Source organism: Anneissia japonica, unplaced genomic scaffold (assembly GCF_011630105.1).
Source record: "Anneissia japonica isolate Jap-2015-1 unplaced genomic scaffold, ASM1163010v1 scaffold288248_len282104_cov177, whole genome shotgun sequence".
Lineage (NCBI taxonomy): Eukaryota > Metazoa > Echinodermata > Crinoidea > Comatulida > Comatulidae > Anneissia > Anneissia japonica.
Window position 1 is genome coordinate 20846 of NW_022738837.1, and position 13678 is coordinate 34523.

A 13678-nucleotide genomic window follows, 5' to 3' on the forward strand; every position below is an offset into this window, starting at 1 on the left:
TCAATTTTGGCCCTACTGATGAATTGACTGGTAATCAACTTTTTTTTCTTGTCAAACGTCTAAAGATCAGCTGTTTTGATCTGCGCCTCTCTGGCAATTTATAATCTTCTAAAACCTTCAAACAACTATTCAATTTCTATCAATTGAAATTGTTATGGCTTTTTTTTTTAGAGTTTACGACAGGTCTATAACTTTACGACGAATCTCAATCTACGTCAGCAATATAATAAAGCAACAACTCAAAATAGTGACGAGTATCATCTTTATTCTAAAATTAAAACGTTGAATACAAACGAAGGGTGAATATGTAAAATCGAAGATCAAATAAATAAACTTGTTTCTCGTCTGCCCTCCCTACCCACGTCAATTTATTTACTTTTGCAGAAAACCGGGAGAAATTTGAACATCTTCGTAAGAGCATCACGACTGATATACACCTGTGCATTGTGAAGATACACATATTCAAACAAACAGGACGAGTAAAATATTTTGTTATAGCAAATGCAATTACAATTCCCCTGTCACTGTTCTGCTTTAGAATCATTGTACACAATCATAGTTTCCGTGGTTGGGAAAAAAAAAACACTTTCAAATCCTAATAACAATGTTTACAAGCTTACGAAATTCCAATAATCCTAATTATTTAGATTAGATTACAATAAAAAATGCGCACCCGTTTTTGTAAGGTAATGAGAAGCAAGACCAGCAATACTTAGTGGAATTATACAATTATTACAAGCACCTTGTATCCCATACATATAAGTAAATTAAAGCTAGTAAAGTTCTTAAAAATGTTAGAATCCTATAAAATAGGAAATGGTTATTCTTCCGAAATGCCATAGTGCATAAAGAAAGCGAGACAGAAGTTTAAGGTTAGAGTTAAGCCAGCTCCACCAATTAGCACAATAGATAGGCGTAAGACAGTGTAATACATACTCCAAGTATCGAAATGCACGCCATCGTGTCGGGATTCAATATTTCGACATTAATTATGTCATCATCAGGAATGAAAAATTATCAATATTTGCAAGCTTATATGCACAAATACCAAAAGTGATTGACCAATCAAAACATTATCCCTAGTAGGTGACATAGTTATGAATAAACTAAGTAACACAGCCTTTAAAATTAGCTGGTTATGGTTTAAAAAACCCCTCTAATTCAATGGACCTTTCCGGAGTGCTACAATTAAACTTAACACCTGGCCTATCTGACCTGGGCCAGGAATGTGCGTGTGTCCTACAAACACGCGTGTTGTCCCACAAACACGCGTGTTGTCCCACAAAAACGCGTGTTGTCCCACAAACACAGGTGTACAGTCTCTGTGTACGTATGTTTTTACACTGCCGTTTTGTGGGGACCTTAGCAACAATATCGAAGGTGGGGCTTAGGTCAATTATAAGCTGCTATTTCTGAAACAATTCAGATTTAGCTGAATTACAGATTTTGACAATCGAGAGTTTGTACAGATTTCCATATTAAATTGTTGTGTAATTTTATGATCTTTGAATCACGGTGGAAAAATATTTGTCACGGTAATTAATTAAATTTTTGAAGCAATTTAACTTTATTTATTTTTTCTTAGATATTATATTATTGGAAAGGGCAAGCTCTGACGTTTGTATCTACTGACGTCTATCACTGAAAATCTCCAACATATCAATGACAAGATTAATTTTAGTATAAATCCTGGCTATTGAAAGATTGAAACAGTTGAAAAGTATAAAAGCCAGTTACTTTTCCAGTAGAGTTTGAAACAAATCAACTACCACCTTTGTGTTTTATTTCATATATACAGTGTATGTATACTTAAATATAAGGGAGTTTCAACCTTCAATTAAATAACAATTTCATTTAACAATTAGCATATCCATAACTTCTTTCATCAAATTCGAAACAATAATATAATAATTAAAATAATGAAAACAGTACCAATAAATATACAATTCAAATGCTTCACAGAACAGGTAGCTAGAGTGACTTCTGCCCAGTAGCAAGAGAACATATACTAGTATTACTTATACACGTAAAGCACCTTGCATTGTTAATGTTATACACTTTAAAGTGGTAAAAGGCAATAAACACTTATCTTCAGCAATATCAATGAATTTCTAAAATAAAGTACTTATTCTCCTATAGTATCTTCTCCAGAAAAAGCTTTCTACAGACTTAACACACTACTTCTTAGAATCTCTATTTCACACTACTATTTCTAAATCTACAAACCAAAATCTTTATTTGATCAGAGATAAACTTTCTATAATAATCCTGATCTAGGCCTCTGAATAAAACAAAAATATAAACAAACCTATTATCATTTATAACTTTTTTTTTAATCATACAAATGACCAATTTTTAGCTAGTTCAATTCTTTTAAGATTTATATAAATATAAATCTTAATAATACCACATAAAAATATCATTTTATTTTCTAATTTTTTTTTTAAAAGAAAGGTTTACTGTAGTTTAAAATTCAGCATCTTCATAACATTCTGGCAATTATAATACATTACAAAATAGCCTCTAGGCGAAATATCCAGTAATTTTACCGATTTTACCGACACTTTTACCAAAAACTGTGAGATCTACTAAATAAATTTTAATTACTTGTTCAACTTCAGGGCAAATGTAAACATAGATGATTATATACTGTACTTAGCACAATTTGTACAATTATAACAACTCTTATGTCCTCTTAAATAAATATTCCCATTAATTACACATGGAATGCAAATTATGAATATGTACGTATTACACAGCACACCCTCCACTACAATTATTATTTGAAACCTTTTGTATTAAGTATAATGGCATCCAAGTCAGGGCAGTGAAAGAAAGATACACATTTTGGTTTAAATTTTATTTTTTTCTAAATACTTATGTTCCATTCATAAATTTTGCTTTAAAATACCCAAGGCAACTATTACTGGTTTGACGTATAGCACAGAGTTTCCAATATGGTGTATTAATTCAAAGCTCAACACCCAACAACCATTCTTAACAATACCAAGGCTAACTATTAGCAATGAACTACAAAACATTTGAATAATTTCTAGTGTACTTTAAACAACACTTATATTAACAAGAAATTGTTTTCACAAATTCTAAATTGGTTAAGCTATTATTATACACAAATCTGAATTCTTCTTAAATGAATGGGTCGAGTATAGATAACATGGGATTAAAACAGTGTTTATTTTATTCAATGAAAAAAAAAGTAAATTTCATAGCAGACATCAATTTTTTTGTTAATCTTTTGTGCCATTTGCTGACTTCGCTGTCCAATTCTTTTTTTCAGCCCATCTTTTTCTTTTTATTAGAAAACCACCAAACAAATGACAATCTTTATACTTTACACTGTATAAGTTCTATATATAACAAAATGAAAGTTTTCATTCATACAATGGAATACAATATTTTCTTTCAGTGAAAGATGGAATGTACTATTCAACTCTTGTTAAAAAATATTCTATACCATTGCACTCATGAAAATCCATATGTATACTATCACACACCAAATATCAAATAGTATCCAAGGCTTACATTATTATTACAATTAATCACAAAAATGTATTTCTAATTACCAGCAAACTCCTAACACACTGAACACCCAGTTACCAAGAAAATTAGTTTTTTTGTGTTCTTACAATATTTGGGATAAACCACAGTAAAATAATCTTTAATGGTGTACAATTCTGCACATCAAAAAAAAAAAAAAAATAGAAACGACCTTTCTATTGCTTAATAAAAATCATAGAAAACTCATCACTTAATTTTTTAAATGAAAGTTATTAGTTTTACACGTATGAATAACAGAACATAAGTTTCTGCTATGAATATAATAGCAAACAAATTAAAATAAGATTCATAAATTATACACCATTTTACTGACATTAAAATCAACAAAAGGGTAATCCCTTCGCAGATTATGCAGTCAATTTTAATACACGGATCACATACGGATGGTAGGAGTTCTCGGAACAGCAGATTCTTTTGCCTTCAGTATAGACGTTTCTCGTAGCTGAAATTAAAATAATCAAATATTTATAAAATTGTATGGATAATACTGATGTTAATAAAACCGCACACTTGATAGTTCTATTAGTAAATCCACAAAATCCAACCCACGATCAACACCACTACAACCTTTGTCAGTCTTGTTAGAAAAACTGTTAAACTTACGAATGCAAACTATGCACACCGCCCTCTACCTGTGCAGAAACTGTGCGTTTCTCAAATCGAAGTTTCCCATCGTACATCATGTCACTGTAGGAAAAAGAAATTATGTTATAAATGAGTTGGTATTTCAAAATTAATCTTTTTAATTTAAAAAAAAATAATAATATAATTATAAAAATAATAATAGAATAATAACTGTAAAAATAAATAGCATTTTAAATAATGCAATTTAGTTGTAAGTGTTGAATAAATAACACTTGTTCTAAATACTTTGTCCTCAATGAGTACTTACAACCATTGGTCTTCCACCGACAAAAAGAGCTTGGTATTTTTCAATCAAAATTAGCAACTTTAACTATTGTTTTGCATGGAAACTTTACAGTATATATTGTTAGGGTAAATAACGTAAAGATATCCATTTTACGAATTCAGATTTAAAAAATAGTTGATTTAACGAAAGATTTTTCCTCATGATGACATCATCATTAACAAAATAACGTCATAAAGTCTAATGTTATACGTGATTATGCATTTATTATTAAAATCAAAGTTTGTTATATTGATTTCTTACTAGTTCAATCATGTTTTCCAATATTTGCTATTATAATCACTATTTTATTAGTATAATTTGACACAGTATATTCTACACCTGAACAACTTGACTCGAACGGCTACAGCAAGATGGCAAAAAAAAAAAAAAAAACGCATGTGTACAAATCCATATTAACTAACTGTTTCTGGGTCACTTATGAATAAAAAGTGTGTTGGTAAAAAATCATTCACATCATCTCATCCAGTAAAGTCCATGTGGATTAAAACGTTTCAAAATTTGGAGATCTAAATCTCGAAAGAACACAATATTGAAAAGAAAAGAAAAAAAAAAAAAAAAAAACAGATGGCGAAAAAGCAAACATTTACAAAAAACTTTTTTTCAGATAATTATGAATATAAATGCTGTTAACCTGCACGTAGTGACCCTGTTATGACTTTTCCAGTCAATTGATAAGAGCGACTAGAAATCATTATTCGCGATTATTCGCTAAAGGAAGCTACATTAACGTCTGTGTAGCTCCTGTGATTATGGATTCAGAAGAACAAATGTATATATACGAATAAAACGCGTGTTTTGGTCAAAAACTTAACATCATTTTACACGCAGGAAACACCAACAAACAATGTTTTGATCTGAATCTAGAAAGAACGCAATATTATGAGGGAAAAAAGTGTTACAATGAAAAATATAAGACATGCTACATTCCATCCTCCTGAGCTGGTACATTTTCGCTGTGAACTCACCGTAGAACTTCAGTTGACCTGGCTCCGATGTCTTGGCAGCCATGTTGGATTCCAGCAATTAGATACGGAACAAATTTATGAATGGAACCTTTATCCACAATAGATCCGGAAACACCCTGTGCAACTTTTAGCTTGTCACTTTCACTGAAGTTAAAAAAAAAAAAAATTAAAAAACTTAGTAATTAATACTGCATTTTTCTGAGCTTTCAAAATAAATTGAAACTCATCTGTTATTAAAGTGTCACAAGAGAAAATGTTGATAGGGTTATACTTTATAAGCAGGAAGTAACAACTTTTGCAACTAGTGATTATTATACCTTTTGCGATGTCTGGATTTCTTACATTAACCAGACACTTGATAATCTTACAATAACATATGTGGCAAAGACAAGCCAAACCAGTCACTCGTTGCAAAAATCGATTTTGAGTTATTAATACAGGGTTAAAGAGTAAAATAAGAGCTATAAAATGGTAAAAAAATCATTCAAATCCGACATTTCCTTATGAAGTTAGTTACAAGCGTTTAAGCATACAGCTGTTTAAAGAACAATATATGAGAAATCAGCCTTCAAAGTTTATGATTTCAGGCATTTCTCATGCAGAAGCTATCATAAAATCTTTAAAAAGTGTTGTTTTAACATTGAAATTGGGAAAAATATCAGCACAGCATGATGTATAGATACATAAACCTCAGTTTAGTGAAATAAAATAGATTTTTAAAAATTTTACATTCTAGCAAGTTTTTTGCTATTTACTCTGAAACACAATTTGCGACGAGTGACTGGTTTGGCTTGTCTTTGCCACATATGCAGTTTAGCAGAGACGTGTGCTAGACTTTCCATGCAGGAGACTCGCGCAAATTAATTTTGTGTGTAAATTACACAGCATTAAGTAATATTTAAAATCTGTTAATATTTAAAAAAAATATTTTCCTGTACATCATAAAAGGTCTACTTTCTTTTATTAAAATTGTAAATTTATGGATACATAATAACATGACATACCTAAAATATCTGGAGGCACTTGACTTGTTGGTTTCCATGGCATCCAGTGACCCCATACCCCGATATTTCTTCAGCCTGACACCATCCGAAAAAAAGTATTCACCTGGAGCCTCAGTTGTACCAGCCAACAAACTTCCCATCATCACTGAGTTTAAAAAAAAAGCAATATTAATTGAAAATGGAATAAGTTTATTAATAATTTAATGACAATTTTACATTTATATAGTGCAGTTACGGGAGTACTTCGGCGTGAAACAGGTGTGAATATTTTACCGAGGATACTGTAGCCCACTAAGTCAGAAGACTTGTTGCCAGTATGGTCCATCTGGTGGTGAATGGGCAGCACACTGGGAGACCTACTCTATTCCGAAGAATGTACTGCGTTCTTTATCATGCAAGCGGGCCATACTGCACACTAATGGTTTAAATGTCTCATCCAAAAAGACGGTGCGCTATGGTAACTTGTATTTCAGCCTTCCAGCTGAAACACAAGGAGAGCAGCGATGGGAATTGAACCGGAGACTTAGAGATCTCCACGGTTCAGCGCACACACAGTCGCTACAACCAATTTAGCCGACTGAGCTAAGCTGCTCTTTCTTTACAACAATACACTTGACAGCACAGTACATCTTGGACGAGGTGCACTCTAACTATAAGCAGCCTGTGTATATTATAAAGATGGAGTTTAGAAGTGTAAGGCCTAAGGAAAAGATTGCAACAACTTGAGCTTAACGTGGACAGCATTGTACGACGCACTCTGATGCGATTTGTTGACGCGTCGGATCTGTGCGAGTGAAACACAGACACAATGGTTTGCGCTGGGGACATTCACGTCGTAGAATATTAAACCTGTTTACAATGTTCACGATGATATAAGACTGTTCTCTGACGGTGAATCGCATCCGGTTGCGTCGTATGACGCTGTCTGAGTTGGCCTTATGTTGTTTCCCAAATGTAATTTACTAGGCAAAACTGTTACTCAAGTAGTTCAAAACGGTTTCATACCACCTTGTTTCTCACTCTCTATCCCATTTCCCCTTCAATCAGCCCTGCTGTCATGTTAAAACCACATTGTTGGTATCATTATGTTCAGTGTTCACTGACATCAGTCAAATGTGTTTCTACAGAGCCAAAAACTTAAATGTTTAAACACTTACCAGTAGATGCACCCAAAGCAAGGGCTTTTGTGATATGGCCAACAGAAGACACTCCCCCATCTGCGATGACCGGCACCCCCGCTTCCCTTGCAAATGCAGCAACATTGTACACAGCAGTACCTTGAGGGCGCCCTACTGCCATCACTGTAAATAAAACCAGACGAAACCATCATTTTCTAATGGATAAACAGCTTCTGTTAATATTTCTGACATTTATATGGATAAATTTGGAGAATTCAATGGAATTTAGAGATTACTTTGGAAAAAGTATTTTTTACTGTATTAGTCAGAAGGAAGACAAATTGTAGATTATATAAATCCCTGGATACATTTATTTCTTCATTAATTCTAAGACAGACTGTAATAAAAACAGGGAATTCAGCATGCAATTAGCAACATCCAATATATACAGCTGAACCATTAAAACAACTACAGTAAAGTACAAATGATCAGAGGTTTAATAACACTAACAGATGGTTGGACGAATTCCATGTTGATATTTTGACAACAAATCTATAAACATGCCACAGAAGAGCACATGTGAACAGCACCTTTGGCCTGCAGATAACACCATATGAACAGAGTCTTAGGTCAGTTCTGTAGACAGTACCATGTAAACCGAGTGTTTGGTTATAGCCCTGTCGACAGTACAGTGTGAACACAGCTTTAGGTTAGCCCTGTTCACAGCACGATGTGAACAGAGACTATGTAATGTTTAGCCCTGTCGATAGTACAGTGTGAACACAGACTTAGGTTAGCTTTGTTGACAGCACCATGTGAACAGGGACTGTAATGTATAGCCCTGTCGAAAGTACAGTGTGAACAGGGCCTTAGTTAGGTTAGCCCTGTCAAGAGGACCATGTAAACATAGCCTTTGGCTTAGCCCCGTCCACAGTACCATGTGAACAGTCTTTGATAAGCCCTGTCCAAAGCCCCAGTATCACTTCCATATTATAGAATAATGTTATTTATCACTTTTAGTAAAAAGCGCATAAATTGTTTTGAAACTTTTTTTATAATAACATATCATTCATATCTTCTAGTAAAAACAACAATTAAACCATGTCAACTCTAATTAGTGTGCAACTAAACTTATTCATTTGTATTTAGTGTGGGTAGTTTTGATAGATTCACTAATAAAATTGAGGCCAACAACACTTCACAAGATTAATCGCCAGTCCACACTAGTACATTTTATGTAACAAATTATCCCGAGACTTGTCTAAATATTAAGGGTGTGATATGACATACTGTACAATAATAAAATCGAGGCCGACTACACTTCACAGACTAAAGGTATGTCCACATTATCAAATTGTATGTGACAATTCCTGTGTATTGTCGCAATTATGGGTGTGATGACATCATAATGGCAATGTACAAACAAATCACAAACATTTGTCACAAAAAATTAATAGTGTGAATAGAAATCAAGGCCCCATTTACCCCTTTGGAGCCAGCTTTGCATAGTGTAAACACACATAATTACAAAATGCCACATCGACCAAAGTCTGTTTTATTGACTTTTGTGAGAGTTTCTGGTTATTTATATTGTAAAGGGACTGGGGTAGGGCCAATGGTGGTTTATGAGTGTGAACAGGACATTATATAGCGAGTCACTTAAAAACGTCAACTGAGTGTACAAAACATGTTAATCTGTATAAGTGCTGACACCACGATTTAATCAATTAATCATCAGGTGCTCTACAAGTGCATAAGACACTGTCAATCAAGAACATGTTATAAAAATAGCATCTTTTTTGGTTGAGCCAACACAAGTGATAGAACAAGAATATCAATATGGTCGTAAAAAAATATATTTGTTTATTAAACATATACCTATCTTGAACAAATAAATGTGAACAATAAAATTAAATATTCCAATTGATATTTACATTATAAGAAATTGATTAAAAATTAGAAATTAGAATAGAAAATGTTTACATCACCGATTAAGAGGCGCATAAAATATTATGTTATATTTCGTCAACGCTTTTATAGTGTTTGCATATCTTTAATAGCTGGCTATAAAGATTTTCATAATGCATGTCTGTTGATACCTTTCTTTTTTTTTTTCATTTTAAAAGACAACTTATTTTATTTTCATAAATGAGCAATTAATTAAATGCATGCAAAATATTTCATTCCTGATGATGACATAATTAATGTAGAAATATTGTATCTCAACATGATTGCAGGCATTTCAATACTTGGAGTTTATATTATACTTTCTTATTATAGTGAATTATGTTTTTGGGATTTTTTTGCCTTGAAATTTTCCACCCAGTCTAAAGCTAATTTCATGGCCTTCCACCCACCTTTTTCAACCCCTTTTACCATCCTTAAAATCCACTCTTATTATTCAAAGTTTACCAATTTAACAATTCACCAACCCTATGGTTTTCTATAGCAACAACCCTACAACCCAAGGTTGTTCAATCTTCAAAACACTCCGAATTCTTTTATTTTTATTCATCTGTCAGCACAATTAGTCTTCTAAAAAAATTCTAAATTTAATTAAAAGTATTTATCAACCCAATTTTCTAAGACTGTTTTCGTCATACGATAAGATCAGCCTACGTACCTGTACACCCCCTTATTTACAAATCTGTTTACTATACTTTTTGTCAATCAAATAGGCTTAAAATTACATTAACATGAAAATCTACAAATTAATTGGCTTAAAGAAGTTAATAAACAACAATCATTAAAAACAATAATTTATAATTTGATTAGAACCAGCCATGGAGAAATATGTTGCTTCTATGTATGTATTATAAACTATACAGCATTTAAAATTCAGATAATTCAGGCCTACTGTAATCAGGGGCGGATTTATCCCCAGTGGTTTTGCCACTGCTGTCTTTTATTTTTAACAGAAAAACAAATATGAAATGGCATACACATACTGAATTTTACAATATTTTGTAACAATAATGAATAGGAATCATGCCATTACAGTATTGGATACTTATTTATCTGTACAGTTATATTACAAGGCCTATATGCAAAGTGTCATGATAAAATGAGACTTGTGGTACGCCAGGTCAATTGATATATTCAAGAAAATATATCTGAAGTGATATTTTGACAAAAATTTAAGGTTTCTATTTTTAATATATATATTTCATAGTAGCAAAAGTTCCGAGTTGAGTAATTACCTAATGTGTTTAAGGCACATTTTTCAAAGCTATTTTTCAGAATTGATAGGAAAACCAACATAAAATGTATCAGTTAGTTATCTTTAGAGGCAATTTTTTTTTAGACATCTGTATTTTAAAATGATCTTACTCCGGTTTTACTCAACCTAGGAACATGATTCAAACATGCTGCATATCTGGCCATTAACAGAACTGGTCCATGGCACCTAGATTTTGGAAAAAACCCGGGTTATACATCCTGCTGGTTTGTTGAATAGCGAAGGGTTCTTAAATTATTTATTGCCACTGAAGCCCATGAGATGAAGTGAGTGATTGTAATGGGTTTCTTGTTTACATTCCAATGGCTATATGTTGCTGGCCAGGACTCTCTTGTTAACTCCCAATGGACTCTTAAAACCAATTAAAGTTAAGTTTATGGAGCTGCTAACAGTTCCCTCTGGACCATTTGACAGCTCACTCTCAACTACCAGACAGCTCACTATATGGACCATTTCTGCTAAGGGGGACTTTTGCCTCATGAGACCAAAATAAAGCTTATATATAGTCATCTATTTAAATATATCAATTACTCATTTTTTCATTTGTCGTACCACAACTCATTTTGTAATGACAAATTTAGTTCCCCCTCGCTTAAAAATTTCTGGATCCTTCCCTCCTATCTAGGCTAAGTATGTTTTTATTAAAATGTTTATAAATCAGAAGAAAAGCAAAAATTTTTTCCCCTTATTATGTGCATCATTGAAACATATTTACTGTTAATTCAATTTAGATATTAAATGTTTTCATTGGAAGTTTTTTCTTCATATTTTGGACAGATTGTACATCTATAAGTTTTATTGAAGATGCTAGACAGTGATATAAGTAGTTGAACTAAAATTAATTTATTCAAAAAATGTTATGCATTAAATTTCTGAACTGGTTTTTTTTCCTCCAGAGGGCAGCAAACATATTGTATATGGATGCATCAGTTTAATACAATTGATTGTTTCTATTGTTTAGCTCTGTACAGACAATTACTTTGACCAAAAAAACTGTTGAATGTCCAAATAAAGTCATGATGTGCCTATATATGGTCATGATGTGATGTCATTATGACCATATTTAGGTATGTCACATGTCTGCACAGGGCTTGGATACCAGTAATTCAATTTCAAGCAAAACATTAAAATAAAATCAAATTTCTCATTAAATGACATGAGAACCTCAGAGTAAATATGTAATTTAATAAATTGAATATGTAATTTAATAAATTGTCATTTTACGACAAAAAAAAAAGTTTATTATCTTTTGAATTTATATTTCAATAAAAAAATTTCAGTTGTTTTTTTTATTTTCAAATTTAAACAAAATAATGGTTACTTTGGATGACAAAATATTTTTATGAATTACATTTAATTTCTTAAGTTTATGAAAAGCATGATAAATATGCATTATACTTATGCTTTTTGTCATTAACTAGAAAGTATGTAAAGGTCTGTCCGCACTATAAAATTTTTATATGTGACAAAAAAAATGTGATTGCTCATATAAAATCTCTGTCCACACTTATCAAATTTTATGTGAAAAATTTAACACGATGTGACAATATATGGTCATGATGATGTAATCACCCAATTATGGGCACATCGCATGTGTTTGTCATATAAAATAAAAGTGGAGTGCGAACAGAGCTTAAAGGGCACATCACAGAAATTTGTCATCAAATTTGATAGTGTGGACAGATCTTTATATTGGCATGATGATGACATATTGCACTCAAATATAAGCAATCACATTTTTTTTTGTCACAAAATTTGATAGTGTAAACAGAGGTTAATGTAAAAATTTATCAATGAGAAATGAAACCATTTTTTTTTAAATGCAATATGTAAACATGTTTACGAAACATAGGAAATTTTTTGAAAGCAGCAACATGCATAGTTACAAATTATAAAATGCAATTCACATATTACATGAAACACTGACTATGGAATTGTGGTGATGAAATGCCATAGAGGGCAGCAGAGCATATCATGCATGTGTGGGGGTATAGCCATCCATAGTAACCATCGAAATTGGCCAACCTTTGGTGGCCGTAACAGCCAGCAGCATGGCTAACTTACTCTTTGGAGTCTGCTGACCCTCATAAAGGACCACTTTAACGTCCTGTTCCATGGCTGGAACTAATAAAGTACACAAATCTCTTCAATTTATATAAATTCAGAAAATTTATAAACAAACACAAACGAACTGTCTAAAGGAATATGGATATCTTTAACACATGTACTTGGCAAAATAAATTTAGCACAATATTAACAAATACATAAAAAAAGTCTTTTAAATAAACTTTTCCAATCTTCAAACAGATTAAAAAAATAATAAGTTTTCTTGAATATATAGTTATACTATCAATCAATAAATAAATCAGTCACAACAAGCATCTTTAACACAACACAAGTATTATAAAGTACTTTTAAAATATTAATGCCATAATCAAACAACAAGACTGATAGCACTACAAGGCACAAAATGTTTACAAAATTAAAACAAATTTGGGGTTAAAAACAAGAACTGGATAAACAATTTATACAGATATTAGCAAAGAAATTTATTAACATTTAAACTTTGCGAAGTCTACAGTGAGACGAAGCTGGCAGCTGATTTTCAAAAAGATTGGCAAATGGACCATTACGAAGTGTTATTCAAACTAACCAATCAGAACAGAACATGATTACACCCAGGTCACACAAATACATATGTAAACATACATAAACGTACATATATGCATGTTTACACATGATTTACAGCATTTGTGTGACCTTAGCAAAAATATCCCAGGGACAGGCTTAGCAAGAGGTCCATTACATATATAGCGTACAGATTTGCAAGATAATTTTTTTTT

At 32.0% G+C, this 13678-nt stretch overlaps 1 protein-coding gene across 5 annotated transcripts in view; it reads right to left on the minus strand.

Annotated features, from left to right (window-relative positions):
• Positions 1-245: 245 nt before the first annotated feature.
• Positions 246-13678, minus strand: part of LOC117117835 (inosine-5'-monophosphate dehydrogenase 1a-like) — a 41263-nt gene continuing 27830 nt past the window's right edge. The window contains exons 10-15 of one of the 5 annotated variants that reach the window (XM_033262304.1): positions 12900-12959; positions 7637-7780; positions 6480-6624; positions 5476-5619; positions 4212-4266; positions 246-4021 (exon numbers count right to left, since the gene is read on the minus strand). In XM_033262304.1, the coding sequence (XP_033118195.1) occupies positions 3953-4021; positions 4212-4266; positions 5476-5619; positions 6480-6624; positions 7637-7780; positions 12900-12959 (617 nt within the window). In that variant the 3' untranslated portion in view covers positions 246-3952. Of the gene's footprint in view, positions 4022-4178; positions 4267-5475; positions 5620-6479; positions 6625-7636; positions 7781-12899; positions 12960-13678 lie in introns of those variants that run through there. The other 4 variants (XM_033262305.1, XM_033262307.1, XM_033262308.1 and 1 more) reach the window with 4 other exon arrangements.